The 22,888-nt window shown below is 38.5% G+C and overlaps 1 protein-coding gene across 1 annotated transcript in view; it reads right to left on the minus strand.

Annotated features, from left to right (window-relative positions):
- Nucleotides 1–22,888, minus strand: part of CR1L (complement C3b/C4b receptor 1 like) — a 78,007-nt gene that overhangs the window by 25,809 nt on the left and 29,310 nt on the right. Inside the window, 4 exon segments of the mRNA XM_031014464.3 lie at nucleotides 2,505–2,903; nucleotides 13,513–13,598; nucleotides 19,158–19,257; nucleotides 19,887–20,066. Of these exon segments, the coding sequence (XP_030870324.3) occupies nucleotides 2,505–2,903; nucleotides 13,513–13,598; nucleotides 19,158–19,257; nucleotides 19,887–20,066 (765 nt within the window).

A 22,888-nucleotide genomic window follows, 5' to 3' on the forward strand; every position in this document is an offset into this window, starting at 1 on the left:
TATGCAACTAAGATTTCACAATGGACAGTTCCTTCTAGAATGCTTCCAATTACTGTTCACCCAGTACAAAATTGGGAGGGATGATGGATTTTTATATCTCCATGCTTCCTTTCTAGAAAGGCATCACCAATTTAGTCTTGCATTTTAGGCCATAAAGGGGTGCCCCTGCCCACGTCTCATCTAATAGGTCCCTCCATCACCTATCACACTGGTGCAACAAACATACATCTATTCTCTTCTCCTTTCAAGTCTTCTCTCAGTGACCACCTGACATAGGGTGGTAAAGAACTATGGGTCTCCTCCCTTCACGCTATGCAGCAAGGTGCTGCCTAGTCATTCATTTCACTCCAGTGAGAAGGTGGGCAACTGTCGAACAAAATCTGAAAGACCTACTGTCACCATAATGAGAGTGTCTATTTCACACAACATATTGTAAGGGCAGCGCTGGCTCTCTCAATATAGTTGATCGGAACTCAGGAAGTCAGAACACATTTAGGTCTCAACTAAATTACATAAAACTGTTATAAAATGGAAAAAATAATTTCAGTTTGTCTTTGAGCAGATCAATTCCCTTTTCTGGACTTCAGCTTTCTCAAGCATCAAATGGGGGACTGGAATAGAAAAATGACTTCTTTAGGGAGTGTGTAAATACTCTGATGCTGTAATGTCCATTTTCAGGGCTCATCACCCAGTGTTTCCCTTGACTAATCAATGCCTGGTGATGTAATATTGAGGTGCTGTGCTGGTTAAATTTCTGTTGGCCCCCAGCCTCACACTTCTGCACTGTCTTTTGGCTGCTAGCAATGGAAACCTTAAAACTATAATGATTTGTCTTCCTTGATAGCTGGGCTCTGGTTAGGTTCTGCCAATTGGAGGCATATATACCAAATTAAAAAGCAGGATGACTGCAGAATCTGTTCTACTTCTAGAGGTGGCTCAGGCAGTGGCAGTATAGATGGCTTCAGTGAGCAGCTACAGCTCCAATTCTAGCGATGCCAATGACTTTGGCTCCAGCAATATCAGCTACATTCTGGCAGCCGTGGTGGCTCCTGCAGCATTAGCAGCTTTCAGGGAGCTGCCTGCTCAGTGGGAGGGGCTGGCCACTTCAGCATCCCTCCAGGCTCCTGTGCTCTAGACTGGGAGCCACAGCAGCTCCCTGATCTCTGGTAACTCTGCCTTCATCCTATTGCTAGGGAGGCTGCCTGATTTTCCTGCCCTTCTAACATCTTTGTGACCTATTAGCTGTGATATGGTTTGTCTCTGTGTCCCCACTCAAATCTCATGCAAATTGTAATTCCCAGTGTTGGAGGAGGAGCCTAGTGGGAAGTGACTGGATCATGGGGGTGGTTTCTAATGGTTTATCACCATCACCCTAGTGCTGTATTGTGATATAGTTCTCTTGAGATCTGCTTGTTTAAAATGTGTAGCACCTCCCTAGTTGCTCTCTGTCTCCTGCCAGCCATATGAAAATATACATGCTTCCTCTTTGTCTTCCACCATGATTGTAAGTTTCCTGAGGAGTCCTCAGTCATTCCTCCTGTATAGCCTTCAGAACTAAGAGTTAATTAAACCTCTTTTCTTTATAAATTACCCAGTCTCAGGTAGTTCTTTATACAATGTGACAACAGTCTAATACAGCCTGCATGAAATCCCTCCCTCCTTGAAAGTATCTAGAGTAAGTTTTGATTTCCTGACTGGATGCTGACTAGCAAAGCCAAGTCTCTGGAGTCAGGTGGACTTGCATTTCAGTCTTCAGTCTGCAAGTTAATATCTTAGAAAGTTATCCGATTTCTCTAAGGCACATTTTCTATGCAAAACATAGAGGCCAGGCACAGTGGCTCATGCCTATAATCTCAGCACTTTTGGAGGCCCAGGTGGGTGGATTGCTTCAGCTCAGGTGTTCGAGACAAGCCTGGGAAATATGGTGAGATTCGATCTCTATAAAAAAATATAAAAAATTTAACCAGGCGTGGTGGCATGCACCTGTAGTCCCAGCTGCTTGGGAGGCTCAGGCAGGAGAATTGCTTGAGCCAGGGAGGTGGCGGTTGCAGTAAGCCATGATCTCACCTCTGCAGTCCAACTTGAGTGACAGATCAAGACCCTGTCTCAAGCAAAACAAAACAGACAAACCTAGAAAAACTGGTAACTACCTAATAACTTTGTTTTAAGGATTAAAATTCACATGTAGCCTGTATTATGGTGCCTGGCTGGAAGAATCACTCATTTTCTATCAGCAGTTATTATACTCAAAGATAATTAATAGATTTGCTTATAAGAACTCCAAAGAAACATCACGTTCCTTGCCCAGGTTTAGCTTTGCTTCTTCATTTCAGCACATGTGCAAGTACACACACACACCTTCTGAATTTCATGTTCACTACCTAAAAAATTTGCTCCCCCACCCTGCTCAGCACAAATCCCTCCCCCTGAACAAATACTAATCTCCTGATCCAACAGCAATGCATGTCACTGGCAGGGCCCTTCTAGGCCTCAGTCAGACTCACCCCTGGAGCAGCTTGGTAACTCTGGCTCCCATTTGTTCAGGGCCTGGCAGTGCACACGGGGGTGTCCTTTCATGACAAAGCCAGGCTGACACCTAAACTCCACAGCTTCATTTAAGGAAAATAAGCTTCTGTTGTCAGATACCAATATTCCATTTTCCACATTTGGAGGCGTGCATTTGTTAGGTATAATGCACTGAGGGGCTGGGCCGCTCCAGATGCCCACTTGATCATCTTTGCTGGTGCAGTATATGGAGGGCTCACCCACAAGCTCAAACACCTTTCTCCCTCCGCTTCCAGGATTGCAGCGGTAGGTCACCACTGATCCATAGTGAAAATACTCTCTGCTGATGCTAGTGAAATATCCATTGGCGATGGTGGGGGGTAGCCCACAAGTAATTCCTGGGAAAAGGAAGAGCACAGTCAATTTAAATAATGAATGACAAAAATCTCATGAGTCACTAAACTGTAACTATTTTTACATTCATTATTTGCTTTTATTCTTTGCTAACACGTAGGTACATTTTTACAAAGTTGTAATTTTGGTGGGCATAATATGATGTGTCCTGCCTTTCTTACTTATATGATTTCCTATAATATTTGCATGCATTTATTAACTCCATCCACATTCTTTTCATTTTAAATAGCCCTTTGATTATAGTATTATAGAGTTTATACAGTGGTCTCCTACTCTTTTCATTTGTTTTCTTAATTTGCATTTTTGTTAATAACTGAGGTTAGCCTTTTTAGAAAAATAAAATATAAAAACCTTTGCCAAAAGATAAAGTATAAGGGAAGAGAGAAGACACAAATATACACAGTAGGAAAAGGAATTTAAACATTTTTATGAATATGAGAATATTTATAAAACTGTAGACTACTGGGGGTTAAATATTTTGAAAATCTAAATGATATAAATGGAAATATAAATTGCCAATATTCATTCAAAAAGATTTAGAAAGCTAGAATTACCCAACAAACATGTAAGAATAAAAAAAAAAAGATAAGTTCTATTGAACTTTCAAGTAACAGATGCTTCCAAATGTAATTTCAATATTTCACAACACACAAGAGGTATAAAACTTATCAACTCATTTACTCAAATCTAAGTTGGATATAATAACATGATATCTGTGTAAAAGTGGTCATATATTAGTCCACAAAAACTCCTTAAATGCATGTTAAACATACAGACCAAGATATAGAAGAATAAAGCCTAGCATGTTTAAGTGAAGTCCTGCCATGAGAGGAGATAATAGACATAAACAACATTTGAAGAAGTAATAACTGAGAAATTTCCAAGACTGATGCAAGATTACAGATTCAAAAAGCTATACAGGCCTGGCGTGGTGGCTCATGCCTGTAATCTTAGCACTTTGGGTGGCCCAGGTGGGCAGATCACCTGAGGTCAGGGGTTTGAGACCAGCCTGGCCAACATGTTGAAACCCTGTCTCTACTAAAAATACAAAAATTAGCCAGGAATAGTGGCACAGGTCTGTAATCCCAGCTACCGAGGTGGCTGAGGTGGGAAGATTCCTTGAATCTGGGAGGTGGAGATTGCAGTCAGCCGAGATCGCGCCACTGCACTCCAGTTGTGCGACAAGATAAACCCAAGCAATACAAAGAAATACTTACCTAGACACAACATAGTAATATTGTAAAAAATCTATTTTAAAGTGTAATCCATAAAAGCAGCAGGAAACATAGACAATAACCTTCAAAGGAACCACAATTAGAAAAATGTTTAAAGAATTTGTTGTCAGAAGATCTACAATACAAAAATGCCAAAGAGACTTTTTCAGGCTGAAGGAAAATAGTTTCATATAGGATTGATAGAATTGCAATAAGAAGGAAACACACCAGAAAGAGCTCATATGCGGGTATGTTTTCATTTAGGATCTTTATGATAGAGAAAACCTCTTCAGTCATTACAAGAAACACAAGATGGAAGTAAAGATTTTATTGCGGGCTGGGGGTATGGCACGCCTGAAGATCACAAAGAGGTTGGTCAGTGCGAGGAATGTAGAGAGAGAGAGAGAAGGGGATCCATCGGCCAATGCCTTTATTGGGGACCAGAGTATGACCCAGCATCTTGCATCTACAAGCCCAGGTATCTCCCATGGGGAGTTCTAATTGGTGAGTTTAAAGAAAGCAGGCACATGTTCCAGGCAGTCATGCTGCGACTGAGAGGTGGTCAGGGCAGCATATCTGCGAAGTCCATGCAGGGCACAGAGGTCAGGGACGCTAGTCAAGTAGGTTTTATCTAGCTGTCCCATAGAGAGGTGGTCACCAGGAGGCAGTTGTATAAGGCAGATATCTGGCTCTACCACGTTGAAAAATTGGGAGGAGGTACGGAACTAGAAAGGGCATTAAGGGTGACTAAGCCCTGCTTCTGGAATGAGAAAGCTAAACATATTCTAAATGGATGCTGAGGCAACATAAAAATTCTAAGAATTCACTACCGTGTAAATATAAATAGATATTATTTTTATAAAGACAACAACAACAATTACGTCTTTGAAATATAGAATATATGTAAATTGTTAAATCAAGTTTAGCCTAAAGCCTTACATAGTTTAAGCTCAGCCTAAAGGTTTCTCTGTAAACTGCGAATTATAACGAGTGAAGATGTAAACAGACCGTAGCTTACTCTTATGCCAATCACCGAGTTTTGGCCAATCAAATGTGGCCAACTGTTTGAACTGTTTTCAAATAAGCCAAACGCTGAGCTATAACCAATCGGACTGTTTCTGTACTTCACTTCTGCTTTCTGTACATCAGTTTCCTTTTTCTGTCCGTAAATCCTCTTCCACCACGCAGCTGGGCAGGAGTCTCTGAGCTTACTTTGGCTTGGAAGGCTGCCTGATTTGCGAATCGTTCATTGCTCAATTAAACTCTTTTAAATTTAATTCAGCCGAAGCTTTTCTTTTTACAAAACGTATGGCAACAATACAAAAAGAGGAGGAGGACACAAACGGAATTAAATATTAATAGTTTGGGTACTTGCGTTGTTTGGAGACTGGTAAAAGCACAATTTTAGTAGACTATAGTAAATCAAGGATGTCTGTCTCTAGAGTAGTGATTTAAGAATAAAAAATGAAATATAACTTAAAAGCTACTGGGGAAAATAGAATAATAAAAATACTTGATGAATTCAAAAATGTGAGAAATGAGGAATAAAGGCACAAACAGATGAAACAAATAGAAAACAAATAACCAAGAGTTAGACTTATCAGTAACTAGATTAAATTTATATATTTATTTATATTTTAACTTTTTATTATTAAATTTAAATGTTTCAAACACTAATGAACAACAAAGAAAGACTGAATAAAACAACAAAACTTTACCATATGATGTTTATAACAGACAAGCTTTAAATATAAGACAAAGAAGGGCTGAAAGTAAAAGATTTGAAATATATATAATATAAATACAAGAAAGAAAGCTGATATAGCTATATTAATGTACAAAGTAGATTTTAAGGCAAGAAGTATTATGAGAGGTAAAGAGAGACATTTCATTATGATAAAACAGTCAATTCAGCAGAAAGAATAAACAAAAAATTTAATAAATGCATGTTATTTAAACATGCATTTAATAACATGTTTAAAATACATAAAGTAAAGATTGCTTAAAGATTGCTAGAACAAAGAGGAAAGACAGGCAAATTCATAGTCATAGTTGGGGATTGTAATGGGTTGAATAACCACTGTCCTCCTTAAAAAATATCTGTGTCCTAACCTAATCTCTGAAACCTGTGAATGTGACCCAGTTTGAAGAGTCTTTGTAGATACAATCAAGTTAATGATCTTGAGTTGAGACCATTCTGGATTGCCAGGGTGGCTTCTAAATCCATGTCCAGTGTCTTTATAGGAGACAGAAGAGCAAAGGAAACACACAGAGGAGAAGGCGACTTGAAGATGGAGGCGGAAAAGGAAATGATGCATCTACAAGCCAAGGAACATCAACGATTGCCAGCAGCCACTGGAAGGAAGCCTGAAGAGAGGCACAGAACAGCTTGCAGATGGAACCAATCCTATTGACATCTTAACTGGATTTCTGGCCTCCAAACTGTTAAGAGAGTAAATTTCTCTTCTTTGAAGCCACCAAGTTTGTGGTAATTTGTTACAGCAGCCCTGGGAAACTAATACAGATATTTTACACATGCTTCTCCATAACTGAGAGAACAAGTGGAGGGAGAAAAAAAGTCTGTTCTAAAACACATTTTCCTAAATGACATTTCTAGAAAATGAAACAAAATAACTGTACAGTCTTTTCAAGTGCATATGTAACATTTTACCAAAATCATCCATATTCTGGGCAATAAACCATGTCTCAAATGATTGAATTAATGAAAGAATGATAACTAGAAGATCTCCAAATATTTAGAAATTAAGCAATGCCCTTCTAAATAGCCTATGGGTCAAAGAAGACATCAAAAGGTAAATTAGAAAACTTTTATGTACAATGATAATAAAAATATAAAGATTGTGGGAAGTAAAATAGTTTTAGAGAAAAATGTATAGGTTAAATGTATATATTAGAAAAATAAAGGTTGAAAACAAATTATCTAATCAATATCAAGAATTTAGGAGTGGAGGAGTACACAAAGCTTAAAGAAAGTAGAAGAAAATAAGCAGAAATCAGTAAAAGAGAAAATAGTCACACATTAAAGAAAAAACAAGAAAGTTAAAAGTAGTTTATATGAAAAGCTTAGTAAACTTGATAAAGCCCCAGTAAAACTAATTAAGGAAAAAGAAGCAAAAAGATATTACCAATATCAGAAATTAATTAGCAAAGGAGTATCACTACAGAATTTACAGACATCCAAAGGATTTCCGAGGATATAATAAATAGCATTATGCTAATAACCTAGAAAATTTAAATAAAATGAGTAAATTCCTTGAAAAATATAACTTACCCAAACTAATTCAATACGATATAAAATAATAGTTTTATAGCTATTAAAGAAATTGAATCACTAATTTAAAACCTAACAACAACAACAACAAACCCTCAGGTCCAGATTGCTTCACTGCTGAATTCTTCCAAACATATAAGGAAAAATAATATTAATGTTACACAAATTATTCCGGAGACTAGAAAAAAATAAACAATTTTTAACACATTTTACTAGCCCAACATAATCTTGATGCCCAAACCTGATAAGGACATTAAAATAAAACCAAATTATAACCAAAGATCTCTTGAGAACATAAATGCAAATTTTCTAAACAAAATATTATGAAACTGAATCCAGCAATATTTCCAAAGGATGATACAATGATCAAAGTGAGGTTTACCTTGACTGATTTTAAATATTAAATCAATGTTACAACGTTACAATAAAAATATGAGCAATCCTGCACACACACACACCACACACACACACACACACACATTTCATAGATAGGATAATCATCTATAACACATCACAAGCAACATAGGTTGATTCTAGGAATTCAGAGTTTGTTTGCCCTTTAAAGATCAATCAATGTAATATATTACATTAACAGAGTGAAAAAGAAACATGATAATCTCAATACATGCAGAGTGATCAATTAGAATGAACATTCATGATAAATCTTTTAGCAATAGAAGGAAAGGGGAGTTTCCTTAATCTAATAAAGGATATCATACAAAAATCTACAGCATACATCATGATTTATGATAACCATTAAAAGGCTTGTATCATCTCTTCTATTCAATGTTGTACTGGAGGTTCTAGCCAATGCAATAAAGCAGGTGAAATAAACAAAAGACATAAGAAAGGAAAAGATTTAAAAACTTTGTCAGATTCATAGATGACATAATTATGCAGCAACTTCAAAAGATATACAGAAAAACTATTCAATTTAAAAGTAAATTTAATAAAATTGCTGGAGCTGAGGTGAAACCAGTGCATATCTAAGAAGTAAATAGAGAATAAAATTTTAAAAATAATATGTAGTAATAAAGATAATGAAAGATGTACACGACTTCTATAAGATAAATTAACAAATATTTTTAAAAGAAATTAAAGAAGACTTCAAAAATGGGAGGATATATCATGTTCATCAATTTAAACTTCAAAACTAAATTTGTTAATGTCTACAAATTGATGTACTGAGTCCATAGAAACTCAATACAAATTCAAGTAGGATTCTTTTTGTGGAAATTGACAACCTGATTCTAAATTTTATATGGTAATGCAAAGTGCCAAGAATCACCAAGTAAATCTTGAAGATGCACATAGTTAGAAGATATATGCCACCAGATATCAAATATTAATGTCATGCTATAGTAATTAAAATTTTAATGTAATGCTACAGTTTTTTTTGCCATTATAGTATGGCAAAAAACCAAACCAAACAAAAACACAATGTATGGCAAATAAACCAATGGAACAGAACCTCCCTGGAATGACATCCACATATAGGTCACCTGACTTATGGCCATGGTGCAACATTTAATAAATGATATTAGATCAATTGCCTATCCATAAGAAACAGGGTCTCACTCTGTCATCTGGACTGGAGTGCAGTGGTACCATCATAACCCACTGAAGCCTTGAACCCCTGTGCTCAAAGGATCCTCCCACCTCAGGCTCCCAAGTAGCTGGGACTTACAGGCATGTGCCACTGAGCCCAGCTAATTTTATTTTATTTTTTGTAGAGACAGGGTCTCGCTTTGTTGCCCAGGCTGGTCTCGAACTCCTGGCTTCAAGCAATCCTCCTGCCTTGGCCTCCCAAAGTGCTAGGATTATAGACGTGAGCCACCTCACCTGGCCCAATTGCCTAAGTAGAATAGAAAAAGCAGTAACTGGAAAAAAAGACCCATAAATTGAATATTATTAAAATGTAGAACTTCCTACAACAGAAGACATCATTAAGAAGGGAAAAAGAAAAAGAAAAGCCACAGCCTGAAAGACAACATTTGTGTTACATTTATTAGAAAACATGAGAATATTTAAATAACTTCTACAAAACAATAAAATCATAGACAAACCAGTAAATAATAGACAAAAGTTTGGAATAGGCTCTTCACAAACATATGAAAAGGTACTCAATATCATCAGTGAAATACAATATAATAATAAAAAAACTGACTATCCTTCATGCAGCAATAAAAGTGACTTCCAAATATAACACTGAGCAGAAGCCGGACACAGAAGAGTACCTATTTTTTGATTCCTTTATAAAATTTAGGAAGCAGCAAAACTATTAGTGTTATAAATCAGAATAGCGGTTACTTTGGGAAGATAACTGGGAAAGGGCATCAGGAAGGCTTCTGGGGTGCTGATAATGTTCTATATCTTAATCTGAGTGCCACTTACATGGATGCATTTAATTTGTAAATATCCACTGAACTGCATAATTAAGATGTGTGCACTTTACTACATATATATGTTATACTTCAGCAAAAAGTCTACATGGTACAAGAAAATTGTTGGAATAAAAAAAAGACCTCCCAACAAAGTAAATTCCAGGCTATATGGCTTTTCCAGTGAATTCTTTTAAACATTTAAAGAAGAAATAATACCAATTTTATATAAACTCTTACAAGGAAGCAAATATATGAAACACTACCAGCTGGCTTTTTAAGACTGTCATAAGTTTGATATCAAAATCTTATAAGGACATTACAAGAAAGAAAATTACAGTCTAATCTCTAAAACAGGAATGGGATGATGAAAGTGTTCCGGAATTAATTGGCGGTGCTGGTTGCCCAATGTCTTAGTCTATTTGGGCTGTTATAACAAAATACTATAAACTGGTTAGCTCATACACAACAGAAATTTATTTCTCATAGTTGTGGAGGCTAAGGAGTTCAGGACCAACCTCTCTGGCAGATTCAGCATTTCTTCCCATGGCAGGAGGGGCAAAGGAGCTCTTCTGGGCCTCTTTTATTAGGATGCTAATCCCATTCGTGACAGCTCTGCTCTCATGATCTCATCACCTTCTAAAGGCCTCACTCCCTAATGTCATCACCTTAGGGGTAAAGATTTCAACATATGGATTTGGGGTGGACTCAAACATTCAGACCGTAATATACAACTTTAGGAATATACTAAATACCACTGAATTGTGTAATTTAAAAAGGTAACTTTTATGATACATGAATTATACTTTAATAGAAACATCTAAAATGTATTATAAAAGGGTATTTGTTATATATAAAAATGATTAAATATTATGACTTAGTTGATTTTAAGAATGTAAAATTGAAATTCAAAATTATTTGCCTTTCAAAAATGTACTCAAAACAGTTTGCTACATTAACAGAAAAAAGAGAAACAGATATTACATCGATACATATAACTAAAGTGCTCGATAAACTTCAACATGATTCAAAGACAAAAAATTTTTAATAATGAAGAATATATGAGAATGTCCTTAATTCAAAAATGGTTATCTACAAAAAGCCTACCGTAAACACCAGGTTAATGGTGAAATGTTTTAATCCTTCCCTTTGAGACGTGGAACAAGACAAGGATGACATCTATTGCTACCAATGTTCAATGTTATACTGGTGGTCCTAGCCGTGTGGTAAAGAAGAAAGAAAATAAGGAGAAGGAAAGGAGGGAAGGAGGGAAGGAGGGAAGGAAGGGAGGGAGGAGGGAAGGAGGGAAGGAAGGGAGGGAGGAGGGAAGGAGGGAAGGAGGGAAGGAAGGGAGGGAGGAGGGAAGGAGGGAAGGAAGGGAGGGAGGAGGGAAGGAGGGAAGGAGGGAAGGAGGGAAGGAAGGGAGGGAGGAGGGAAGGAGGGAAGGAGGGAAGGAAGGGAGGGAGGAGGGAAGGAGGGAAGGAAGGGAGGGAGGAGGGAAGGAGGGAAGGAAGGAAGGAAGGAAGGGAGGGAGGGAGGGAGGGAGGGAGGGAGGAAGAAAGGAAGGGAGGGAGGGAGGGAGGGAGGAAGGAAGGAAGGAAGCAAGCAAAGAAGGAAGGCAAGCAGGAAGGCAGAAGGGAAGGAGGGAAGGAAAGAAAAGAAGACAAAGAGTTAAATAAAATTATAATTATCTGGTGGTTTTGTACAGTGTCAACCAGGCCAATGTGGAATTAAGTTTTCCAGACTTAGTTTCTCTGTATGGTTCTGGACTAGGGTTACAGCATGAGAAATTAGCCTGATATTTGAGAGGCAGAGGTTAAGCAACAGCCATTCCACTCTGAAAGTCACATCCTTGGATAGAGCTGGTGAGGCACATGCAGGAGTGGAGGGTTCAGAAGACAGACCTTTTACTGGAGGCTTGAGAAAAACATTCACACGGGGAGTTTCAGCATCCTCTGCGATGGCTCATTCTCTGTAGGCCAGGAATGACAATGGGAACTGTTGCCATTGAACTGGGTTCTCTGAATTCACTTGGGGACCAAAGGAGCTCAGGGTGACAGAGTCCAATTGGCAGCACTTAATTGCCAGAGACAATTGTAATGGCTATTAGAGCTGAAACAGCAATCAGAATGATTTGACTGAAGAGAACATTGTTATTGGGCTAATTGGTCATGGAGTCTCTAAAACCAAAGTAGACGGATAGCCGACTAAAGTGTTACTTGATTTGTATAAGCGTAAGAGATTTAGGTCAAGTGAATTGAAGTCTGACTTGAATTATTGCAAAAGAAGTTCATTGTTCATCAACAATTCCTAGACTTGAATAGTTTATAGACCCAGAGCAGCACCAACGGATGGGAGACCGGATTCTCTTGAGGAAGCACCATGCTATGCAGTCAAAAGCATGTATTGTAAATCTTCCCCTAGCCTTTTCCAAGAAGACTTACAGCCATTTACCAGGATTTGGATATAGAGAGTTTACAGAACTAGAAACAGAGATAAAAATATAGATATAGGTATAGGTGTATTATTATATTGTTTGTTTTTTCTATTTTACTAATTTTTTTAAATATTTCCAAGAAAATTCCTATTCCAATTCCATGTTATCTTATTACAGATTTCAAATAAGATGGAAGGTTTCCCAATTTGTTTTACAAAATAGCAAAACTGTTTCTTAAAGTGGATAAGCAGCAATAAATGTGTGACCAATGTCATTTGTAAATTTAGATTCTGAAGCTCGTAAACTTTCTCGTAAAAGTAACAACATTTTTAAATACCAAGAAGAAAAGTAAAGAAGTCCCCAAGTTATCCAAAGAGAAGAGTAAGACAAAGATGTTATACACTGTGTTTCTTTCAGCCTCAGCCTGGCCCTCACTACATAGCTGTATTTTTTTTAATAAAATGAGATCTTGCCATATATGCCGTTCATCTGATTCTTTTTCCACATAAAACACATCTCTTTCTAGTTATTAAGTGCTCCTTTATGCTATCATTTTTTATGGCTGAATACCATGCCAGTGTATGGATATACTTATTTTCATTCTGCATAGCTATTTTATGTTTCTTAGGGAATTCTTTGTAATGGTCATTTGAACACATCTTTTTCCTACTAGTAGATTATTTCCAAACCATAGTTTAAAATGTTTAGGTTACTCTAACATTTTAACTAATATAAATAATGCTGCAATGAAAAGTTTATACCAAACTGCTTTAAAAAGTGTGTCATTATTTCCTAAGTATAAATTCTAAGAAGTAGGTTAAAATACATGCCCACTTCTGAGGTTTATAGTGCATGGGGCCTTTCAAGAGGATGTATTGATCTCATGGTACATGAGAGTTCAGGTTCTTCCACAGCTTCGCTAACCTTGAAGAGTATCAGTTTTTAAAATCTTTACTGATTTGCCAAGCAGGATGATTGTTATACTGGAGGTGGTAGAACCAACATAATTTCAAGTTTATTGAAGTAAAATCAAGTTTGAAGGCTTTTACGTATTTAGGCCCCTAGAATTAGGAAAGACACATCCCAGGATAAGGAAGAACTTAAAGAAAGAGTTGCCAGGAACCCCATAGGAATATTCGAGAACATTACCGCTGTCTTCAGCCGTGTGAAGGACAGATTGCACAGAGGAATTCGGTTAAGATTTTTATTATTCCAGAGAAAAATTAGAATGTATCGGTAAAAGAAATAGGAATGCATATTTCAACTCACTGTCACAAACAGGTGTTTTATTATCCCAAATGACAGTGTTGCCTGAGATGATGCATGTGGCAGACGAGGAACCAATGAGTCGGTATCTAGAGGCAAAAAATAAGGAATGTTACATTCTAAAGACACAGGTCAACTACCCGATTAAATTACTACTTCCAGAGATTACACTCTTATAGAATTCAGAGGGACATTTTCCACTTGTCAAAGAACTGTCTATCACCTTCCCAAATTTCACATTCTTGGGACTTTGTCATTTTCTCTTCCATGCCTTCTCAGTTGGATGGGATTTCTCTTCTTTATTATCTTATGACACATTTTTATATAAATCAAAGATGAGTTACAGTTTTTCCTATAAATTTCATTTTTTTAAAAGACAACACAAGCTTCTTGAGTGCAGGGAAGCTGTCATATATATACATATGTATGTGTGTATGTAGTCCTGTTGTATGTATTTCTATGCCTTATAAGTATTAAAATATGGATGCATGGATGGGCTTTTATCAGTAAGATTCATCAAAGTAGGCCATTCACAGTGGCTCAGGCCTGTAATCCCAGCACGTTTGGAGGCTGAGGTAGGAGGACTGCTTGAGCTCAGGAGTTCGAGAGAAGCCTGGGCAACATAGTGAGACCCTGTCTCAACAAAAATTTTACTAAAAAGCCACGCATGGTGGCACATTCCTGTAGTCCTAGCTACTCAGAAGGCTGAGGCAGGAAGATCGCTTCAGCCTGGGAGATTGAGGCTGCAGTGAGTGTTGATCATGCCACTGCACTCCAGTCTGGGCAATAAAGCAAGACCTTGTCAGTAGGAAAGAAAGGCGCAGGGGGAGAGAGAGAGAGAGAGTCAGAGGGAGAGAGAGAGAGAGAAAGAGAAAGAGAGAAAGAAAGAAAGAGAAAGAAAGGAAGGAAGGAGGGAAGGAAGGAAGGAAAGAAAGAAAAAGAAAAAGAAAGAAAGAAAAAAACAAAGAAAGAAAGAAAGAAAGAAAGAAAATGATTTATAACTAGAACCAAAGGCAATCCAAGCTGACCAAAAAGAACTGAACACTTATTTTATACTTAAAATGTTAAAGTTAGCAATTATCAATTAGTATGTCTCAAACTGTTCAAAGTGTGCCATAAATTTGGAAGAATTTATAACATTTATTTTACTTCACCTGAGACCCTCTGTTGTGATAGATGGTTGGGCCAAACTAGTCATAGTGAGGGTAGGCTCAAACTTGATAGTACTATACATGAAGGAATGAAGCAATGTCAAGTAACAGTCATGGTTATTGGAATGGCTGAGAACTTTGTTTTACAAATATGTAGGAAAACCTGGCAGCATAAAGCTTTATTCAAACAACGAAACAGTGCCAAATGGAGATCAAATGAATAGTGAGACAACAGTGGGTCCTTCTGCAGACACTTGACACGTTGTTACATTATAGTAGCTATTATGTTGTAATTATTAATGACATCGATATCATTTTGGTTATTTATTATTATTATTATTTTTGAGATAGAGTTTCACTCTTGTCGCCCAGGCTGGAGTGCAATGTCACTGCAACCTCCACCTCCCAGATTCAAGTGACTCTCCTGCCTCAGCCTCTCAAGTAGCTGGGATTACAGGTGCACGCCACCATGCCCGGCTAATTTTTGTATTTTTAGTAAAGACGGGGTTTCATCATGTTGACTAGGGTGGTCTTGAATTCCTGACCTCAGGTGATTCTCCCATCTCAGCCTCCCAAAGTGCTGGGATTACAGGCATGAGCCACTGCGCCTGGACTCATTTTGTTTTTTAAAATTAATTAATCAATTAATTAATTTTTATTATACTTTAAGTTCTGGGGTACATGTGCAGAATGTGCAGTTTTGTTACATAGGTATACATGTGCCATGGCGGTTTGCTGCACCCGTCAACCCGTCACCTACATTAGGTATTTCTCCTAGTGCTATCCCACCCCTAGCCCCCCACCCACCAACAGGCCCCGGAGTGTGATGCTCCCCTCCCTGTGTCCATGTGTTCACATTGTTCAATTCCCACTTCTCATTTTGTTTTTTAATGCCTTGTAGTACACCAGCAAAAATGAAAGCATTCTCAATTGCACTGCCAACACACATGCACACAAATAGAGAACAAATGAAGTGAACAAGTCTGCAATCCTATATTTGTACCTCCTTCTATCTGTCTTAAGAACAAGACATCCTGGAGACTCTGGCTTTTGACCCCACTGAGGTTATTTCTCAAAGTGTTCTTTTTGATTTTCTAATCATGGGGGTTGGGATAGGAATGGTGAAGCAAGTTCAAACTTAAATTGGCATTTTTTTTCCTCCATACTATTATTCAGTGTTGTAGTACTGAACATTTTAAATATGAGTCAAAGGATAACTTTATGTTCACTGATCAAGGGGAACAGATAGAAGAATATTTTAATTTATTAAACTCGTGTCCCAAAGTAGATTAAGTAATTGAACAAATAATGGTTTGAACTTTTCTCATTCAGAATGTTTGTGAGGAAGTAAGGCAGAGAGATAAAATCCATGCTACTTATTTTAAGGAGAGCCAGGGACTCTCATATCCATTTGAACAGATTGAAGCCTTTACATCCTACCCCATCTTTTTGGATCTCCTGGGGAAGAGAGAGCTGTGGATTCACAAAGTTAAGCCATGGTTCAGGAAAAGCCATGATCATTTCATTTCCAGAAACCACATACAGGATGTGGGTGAACATGTCTAGACTTTTGAGAGTCTCCTCCCCAGGGCCCGAAGAGGGACAGTGAAGCCTGGGATATTAGTCCCATTTCCATTTTCCTTCTTAATCTATGTGCCTTGAACCAGGTGGTTGGATTAGGAAAAAATGAGAATAAAAAACAAGTCCTGTGAATTGTTTAGGTTAGCACATTGTTAACCTTAAATAATGAGATTCAGAAAATATATTTAAGGATAGAGTTTATTTGAGCACAAAGCTTAAGGGTAGACACCTGGAAGACACCAACTCCAAATGAATGGGGTCAGCATTCCAAAGTGGAGGACGTAAGGTATCACTTACATAGGCAGAGACAGAGAAATTTTAGCAGGATTATATTTTCCATATGGTTCCATGCATAGTTACATCACTTTGATTGGTTTCATATTGCTACATTCCAAGGAAGATTATTGCTCCCTGAAAAGGCGTAGTGATCTGAGTGGGTCTTATCTCTGGCGCCATTTGGTTTTAACTATTCACAGGAAAAAAAGGCAGAAGTTACAGCTGCCTGCTGCATGACTCAGGCTGCATAGCCACAGTCTTCTCATGGCTCAGAATAATTTAAAGTTCTCCCACCTATAAGTTTGAATTGTTTTAAGTTCGAATGATTTAATTTCACAATATACAATTCTTTGGTAGGAAGCCCATCCCTTTGGAAATTTAGTAGTAACTTAAAAAAAAAAAAAACTTTTTATTTTGAGATAATCAGATTCCCATGCAGTTGTAGGGAATAGTACAGAAAGATCCCAGGTACACTTTACTCAATTTTCCCCTAATAATAACATTTTGCAAAACAATAGTGCAACATCAAACTCAAGATATTGAGACAGGTATGATCCACCAGTTTTGTTCAAATTTCCTGTTTTACCTGTACTCGATTGTGTGCGTGTCTGTTTATGCACATGTGCCTGTGTATTTACTTTTATGAAGTTTTAAAAAAAATAGACTTTGTGTTTTAGCACAAGTTTTTGGTTCACAGCAATAATGAACAGAAGATACAGAGATTTCCTATGTACTCCCTGCCCCTATACACGGATAGCCTCCCCTATTATAAACATCTTTCAACAGGGTGGTACATATTTTTTGCAACTGATGAACCTACACTGACACATCATGGTCACCCCAAGTCCATAGTTTATCTTAGGGTCCACTCTTGGTATTGTACATCATATGACTTTGGATAGATTTATTATGACATGTACCTACTGTTGTGGCATCATACAGAGTAGTTTCACTACCCTCAAAATCCTCTGTGCTCTTCCGATTCATCCCCTTCTTCCCTAACCCCTGGCAACTGCTGATCTTTTTACGTCTCTATAGTTTTGCCTTTTCCAGAATGGTGTATAGTTGGAATCATATACTACATAGGCTTTTCAGATTGGCTTCTTTCACTTAGTAATAGTGAAAGAAGGTTCATTATTTAAGGTTCCTCTATGTCTCTTCATGGCTTGACAGCTCATTTCTTTTTGGTATTGAATAATATTCTATTGTATGCATGTACCACAGTTTATCCATTCCCTTGCTAAAGGACATCTTGATTGCTTCCAAGTTTTGGCAATTATGAATAAAGCTGTTATAAACATCTGTGTGCAGATTTTTTTGTGTGTGAACCTGAGATTTCAATTCCTTTAGATAAATACCAAGGAGGATAACTGCTGGATAATATGTTAAGAGTATATTTAGTTTTATACAAAACTGCCAAAATGTCTTTCAAAGTCATGGTACCATTGTGCATTCCTACCAGCAATGCATGAGAATTATGTTCCCCTCACCCCCGAAATATATGGATGTCTTTTTCCCCAGTTCCTATTAATGTGACCTTATTTGGAAATACGGTCTTTGCAGAGGCAATCAAGTTAAGATGAAGTTGTTAGTGTGGGCCCCAATCCAATATGACTGGTGTCCTTATTGAAAGAGAGAATTTTGGGCCGGGTGCGGTGGCTCATGCCTGTAATCCCAGCACTTTGGGAGGCCATGAGGTGGGCGGATCATGAGAGATCAGGAGATCGAGACCATCCTGGCTAACATGGTGAAATCCTGTCTCTACTAAAAATACAAAAAAAAAAAAAGTGGTGGTGGGCGCCTGTTGTCCCAGCTACTTGAGAGGCTGAGGCAAGAGAATGGCAGGAACCCGGGAGGTGGAGCTTGCAGTGAGCCGAGATCTCACCACTGCACTCCAGCCTGGGCAACAGAGCCAGACTCCATCTCAAAAAAAAAAAAAAAGAACTTTGGACACAGACATGCACAGATAAGAGAACAGCATGTGAGGACAGAGACCCAGAGGGAAGACAGCCATGTGAGGACAGACAGAGACAGAAACTGGAGTTCTGCTGCCACATGCCAAGGCCTGGGGCTTCAGAAACTGGAAGAAGCAAAAAGGGATCCATCCCTACAGGTTTTGGAGGGAGCATGGCTATGGATCTGGCTCTGGCTCTGCCAATATCTTGATTTTGCACTTCCAGCCTCCGGAACAGAACTCCAAAAACTTTGTTTGTATTAAGCCGCCTGTTTTGGAGTACTCTGTTACAGCAGCCCTAGCAAACTATTTGTGCTATGACCATTAAGATTTCTCTCACACAGCTGCTCAATGGCCTTCCCTTTCTTCGAGCAATGTCTACTCTGGGTTAAGGCTGATTGTGTGCTTTGACTATACTCTTCCCCCATTTTCTTCCTTCCCACCCAATGAATGCCACACTTTTCATATATGCTCTGCCTTGGTTTCCAGCAAGGATACAGATGATTTTCCCCCTGATCTTGTCATACCTTTGTCCATTTCAGTCAGGAGCTAAGCACCTGTGTTGAAGCCTTTAAAGAGCAGATGGTAATAGTTTACTTGTCCTTTCTGAGATATGACTAGAAGGTAGTGTGGCTGTGTTAGAACTCTTGAACCAAGAGATGTTGGTTCAAGAGATGCCAACTCACCCTTTAGTACAAGAATATTTAATTTGGGATCCGAACTGGATGTCTTTGATCACATGCACCATGCCATTCACAGGATCTGGAGGATTACGACATGATTTACCTACAGGAAAGAAACAGAAATTTGAAGCCAAGTAGAGTAAACTGAATTTTTTTTTAGTACATAAGGTCTCAACCTGCCTGTAGCTTACTGAGGAACACATGCAGTTCTGATGGTTCCACAGATTTTGCTACCTTGAGGAAACTCACCAGACTGCCTCAGGATCAGCTCCCTTTCAAAAAAAACTTTCCTTTCAGATCTGTTTCATCCCCATATTATGCCTCCCAGAAAAATGTAAACTTCGTTATTATCTGTAATTCAATTCAACTGGTATAATCCAAAGATCTCAAAGCCCAAGATTGTCGCATCTTTTAGTTATTTAATCCACTTCTCTTTCTTGTCCCAAGTCATTCATTACTTAATTTTAGTCATGAAAATGGGAGACCCCCAGTGAATGGGGATTTTCCCTCAATCATGTCCTGCAATGACGGTTTCTCATGAAATAAACTTGTAATGAAGGTGCCAGGAACTCAAAGCAGTAACAAGGTATGATCTACAAGAATAATTCTCATATGTATTGCACCTTAGCAAACTAACTGTCATATGCAACTCAGTTACAAAATTTGAACAAATTGAATCAGATCTTACAGATGTTTGACTAACAGAGGGGTTCCCACTCCAGAGTTACTTACGTGTGCACTTGTCCTTAGCACTTGTCCAGACTGAGTTTTTTAGGCAGATGATAGAAAACGGTCTTCCATAATAACCAGGGCGGCATTCATAGTTCAGATATGTCCCAATGGGAAACTCAAAGTCATCAGTTAGGTTGGTAGGCCTGGCAAATGGAAGCCATTCCGGGACATTGCATTGATCTGGGGATCAAGACCAGAGCAGCATCGAAGTTAATGGAGAAATTACCATACTTTTTTTTTTTTTTTTTTTTTTTTTTTTTTTTTTGTGACAGAGTCTCCCTCTGTCACCCAGGCTGGAGTGCAGTGGTGCGATCCTCTGCCTCACAGGTTCAAGCAATTCTCCCTGCCTCAGCCTCCCGAGTAGATGGGATTACAGGCACCGGCCATCACATCCGGCTAATTTTTGAATTTTTAGTAGAAACAAGGTTTCACCGCGTTGGCCAGGCTCAAACTCCTGACCTCAGGTGATCTGCCCACCTCTGCCTCCCAAAGTCCTGGGATTACAGGTGTGAGCCACCATGCCCTGCTGAAATTCCCACTCTACTTCCTCTTTCTCTCAAATATACTGCATAGATGTGATCAAAAAAGAAAAAGAAGACTTCACTAATAGCCAAGGGAGCTGGGTGTGGTGGCTCATGTCTGTAATTCCAGCACTTTGGAAGACCAAGGTGGGTGGGTCACTGGAGGTCAGGAGTTCGAGACCAGTTTGGCCAACATGGTGAAACCCCGTCTCTACTAAAAATACAAAAAATTAGCAGAGCATGGTGACATGTGCCTGTAGTCCAAGCTACTTGGGAGACTGAGGCAGGAGAATCATTTGAACCCAGGAGGCAGAGGTTGCAGTGAGCCAAGACTTTGCCACTGCACTCCAGCCTGGGTGACAGAGCAAGGCTCCATCTTAACAATAATAACAATAATAGCAAGAGATTGATTCCTTTAGAACTTTGGTCCCCAACCTTTTTGGCACCTGAGACTCGTTTCGTGGAAGACAATTTTTCCGTGAATGGAGGGTGCAGGGAAATGGTTTTGAGATGGAACTGTTCCACTCAGATCATCAGTCATTAGATTCTCATAAGGAACATGCAACCTAGATCCCTCGTATGCACAGTTCACTATAGGGTTTCTGCTCCTGTGAGAATCTAATGCTGCCAGTGATCTGACAGGAGGTGGAGCTCAGGCAGTAATGCTTGGCCGCTCACCTCCTACTGTTCTGCCCAGTTCCTAACAGGCCACCGGACAGTACCGGTCCATGCCCCAGGGGTTGAGGACACCTGCTTTAAAAGATGCCTTAGAAATGGGCTCTTTTTTTTAAAAAAATCAGCATCCATCCATTTAAAAAGTCTCTGCTAGTTTGAAGACAACTAAGCTATTTATATCATCTTTCACTAAAGGGGAAGCTGCAATTCACAGCTTCAAATTTTAGTTAATCAGTAAGGGCCTGTGTTGTAGCTTCTCTCCCATCCTCATTTATCATACTTTCTTGTAAAGTATGAGTGTAAGATACACTCATGCATTTTACCATCCACCTTCACACTCAGTGGACACTCAGATTCAGTGGGAGTACACATCTCCTCTTTGGCCCTCAGTAGCAGCCACCAATGTTGGAAGTCTGTCGCCACATCAATCTTGAGCACAAAGAGTGAACAAAGCTCAACAACTAAAGCTATACTTTACCGTAAAGAACACGTATTTTCTCATAGATATTTCAAATTATATACTAGACTCAGCTAGGCCCCTTAAGGCCTTGTAGATTTAATTTAAAGCAACAAAAATCACAGAGTCAAACAGTATGTAATCAAGAAGATATATCTGTTGAAAAAGAATAGCATCTTACTCTAGTTTTGGAAATATCTTGTTTGTTTTGTTTTCATTTCTGTTCCTTCCCACACCTTCCACTAATTAATTGGGTAGATTGAGGCCAGAGGTCAATTTTATTAGACTTAAAAAAACCAACTTTTGGCTTTGTACAAAGATGCCCTTTTCTATGTTTCCTGCTTCATCTCATACCACTCGGTCCCCTCACCAAGGTGTGGTGGCCCTTTCCCCTTTTTCAGTTTCCTGAAGACACACGTTTTTCTCCTGTCTATGACATTCCTTTTGTGTGATGCACTTTTATCCTGGCTATGACTTCAATTCTTCCTCCAGGTGTTTGCTAAAATACCACTTTCTTATCGAAGCCTTCCCTGGCCTGCCTATGGCCATACCACCCCCAAACGCACCCAATCTAGTCTGATGCCTTCTCTGACCCTCTCAGGGATTTGGAATCTAAACTACTTCCCTCTGCCCCACCCTATGATGATTTCTAATCAGGCCCTTTCCGTTTCCTTTCATATCAATAATTGTTTGTGGTTGCAATTTGTGCTTCTTAATTTTGTGTGCTTTTAGAAGTATCTATTTCTCTCAAAAGATATTAGATATGTATAATTTGAGGGCAAATGATGACGTGTTTTTTGTACCTCTAAATTAATACCTAGTCCTTGTGCTTAACACTGAATTATAAGCACTCAATGCATATTTGTTGCAATGATCAAATAATTGAAGAATTACTTATAAAACTTAAAAAAAAATGAAGAGTCCACGCTATGTCCCCAGAATCTCTGATTTAGTGGGTCTGGGTTAGAGCCCAGGAGTCTATATTTTTTAAAAGTTTCACAGCTGATTTGGATAGAAAACAGCACTTTGAGAACCACTGTATAAAAAAAAAAAAACACGAATAAAACAGTTCCGTGACTTTCAATGTTATGCATTCACCTTTCCTCTAGTTGATATGTGGGATGAAATACAATTTTGATATGTGTCTTATGCATTGATGCTAGACAAAGGAAGAGATTCCAAGTGGAGCTCTCCTAGCGCCAAAAGCTGTATTGAGAGAGGGTAAACGTCACAACAAAGCTTGCAATGAGAGGTTAGAACTAGATCAAAGCAACAAAGCAAATATAATGAACCATTCTTGGAAAGAAAGAAGTTCCTTACCCTTAATTACCTAATATTCTTACCTTCAT

The sequence above is a fragment of the Gorilla gorilla genome, chromosome 1 (genome assembly GCF_029281585.2).
Source record: "Gorilla gorilla gorilla isolate KB3781 chromosome 1, NHGRI_mGorGor1-v2.1_pri, whole genome shotgun sequence".
NCBI lineage: Eukaryota > Metazoa > Chordata > Mammalia > Primates > Hominidae > Gorilla > Gorilla gorilla.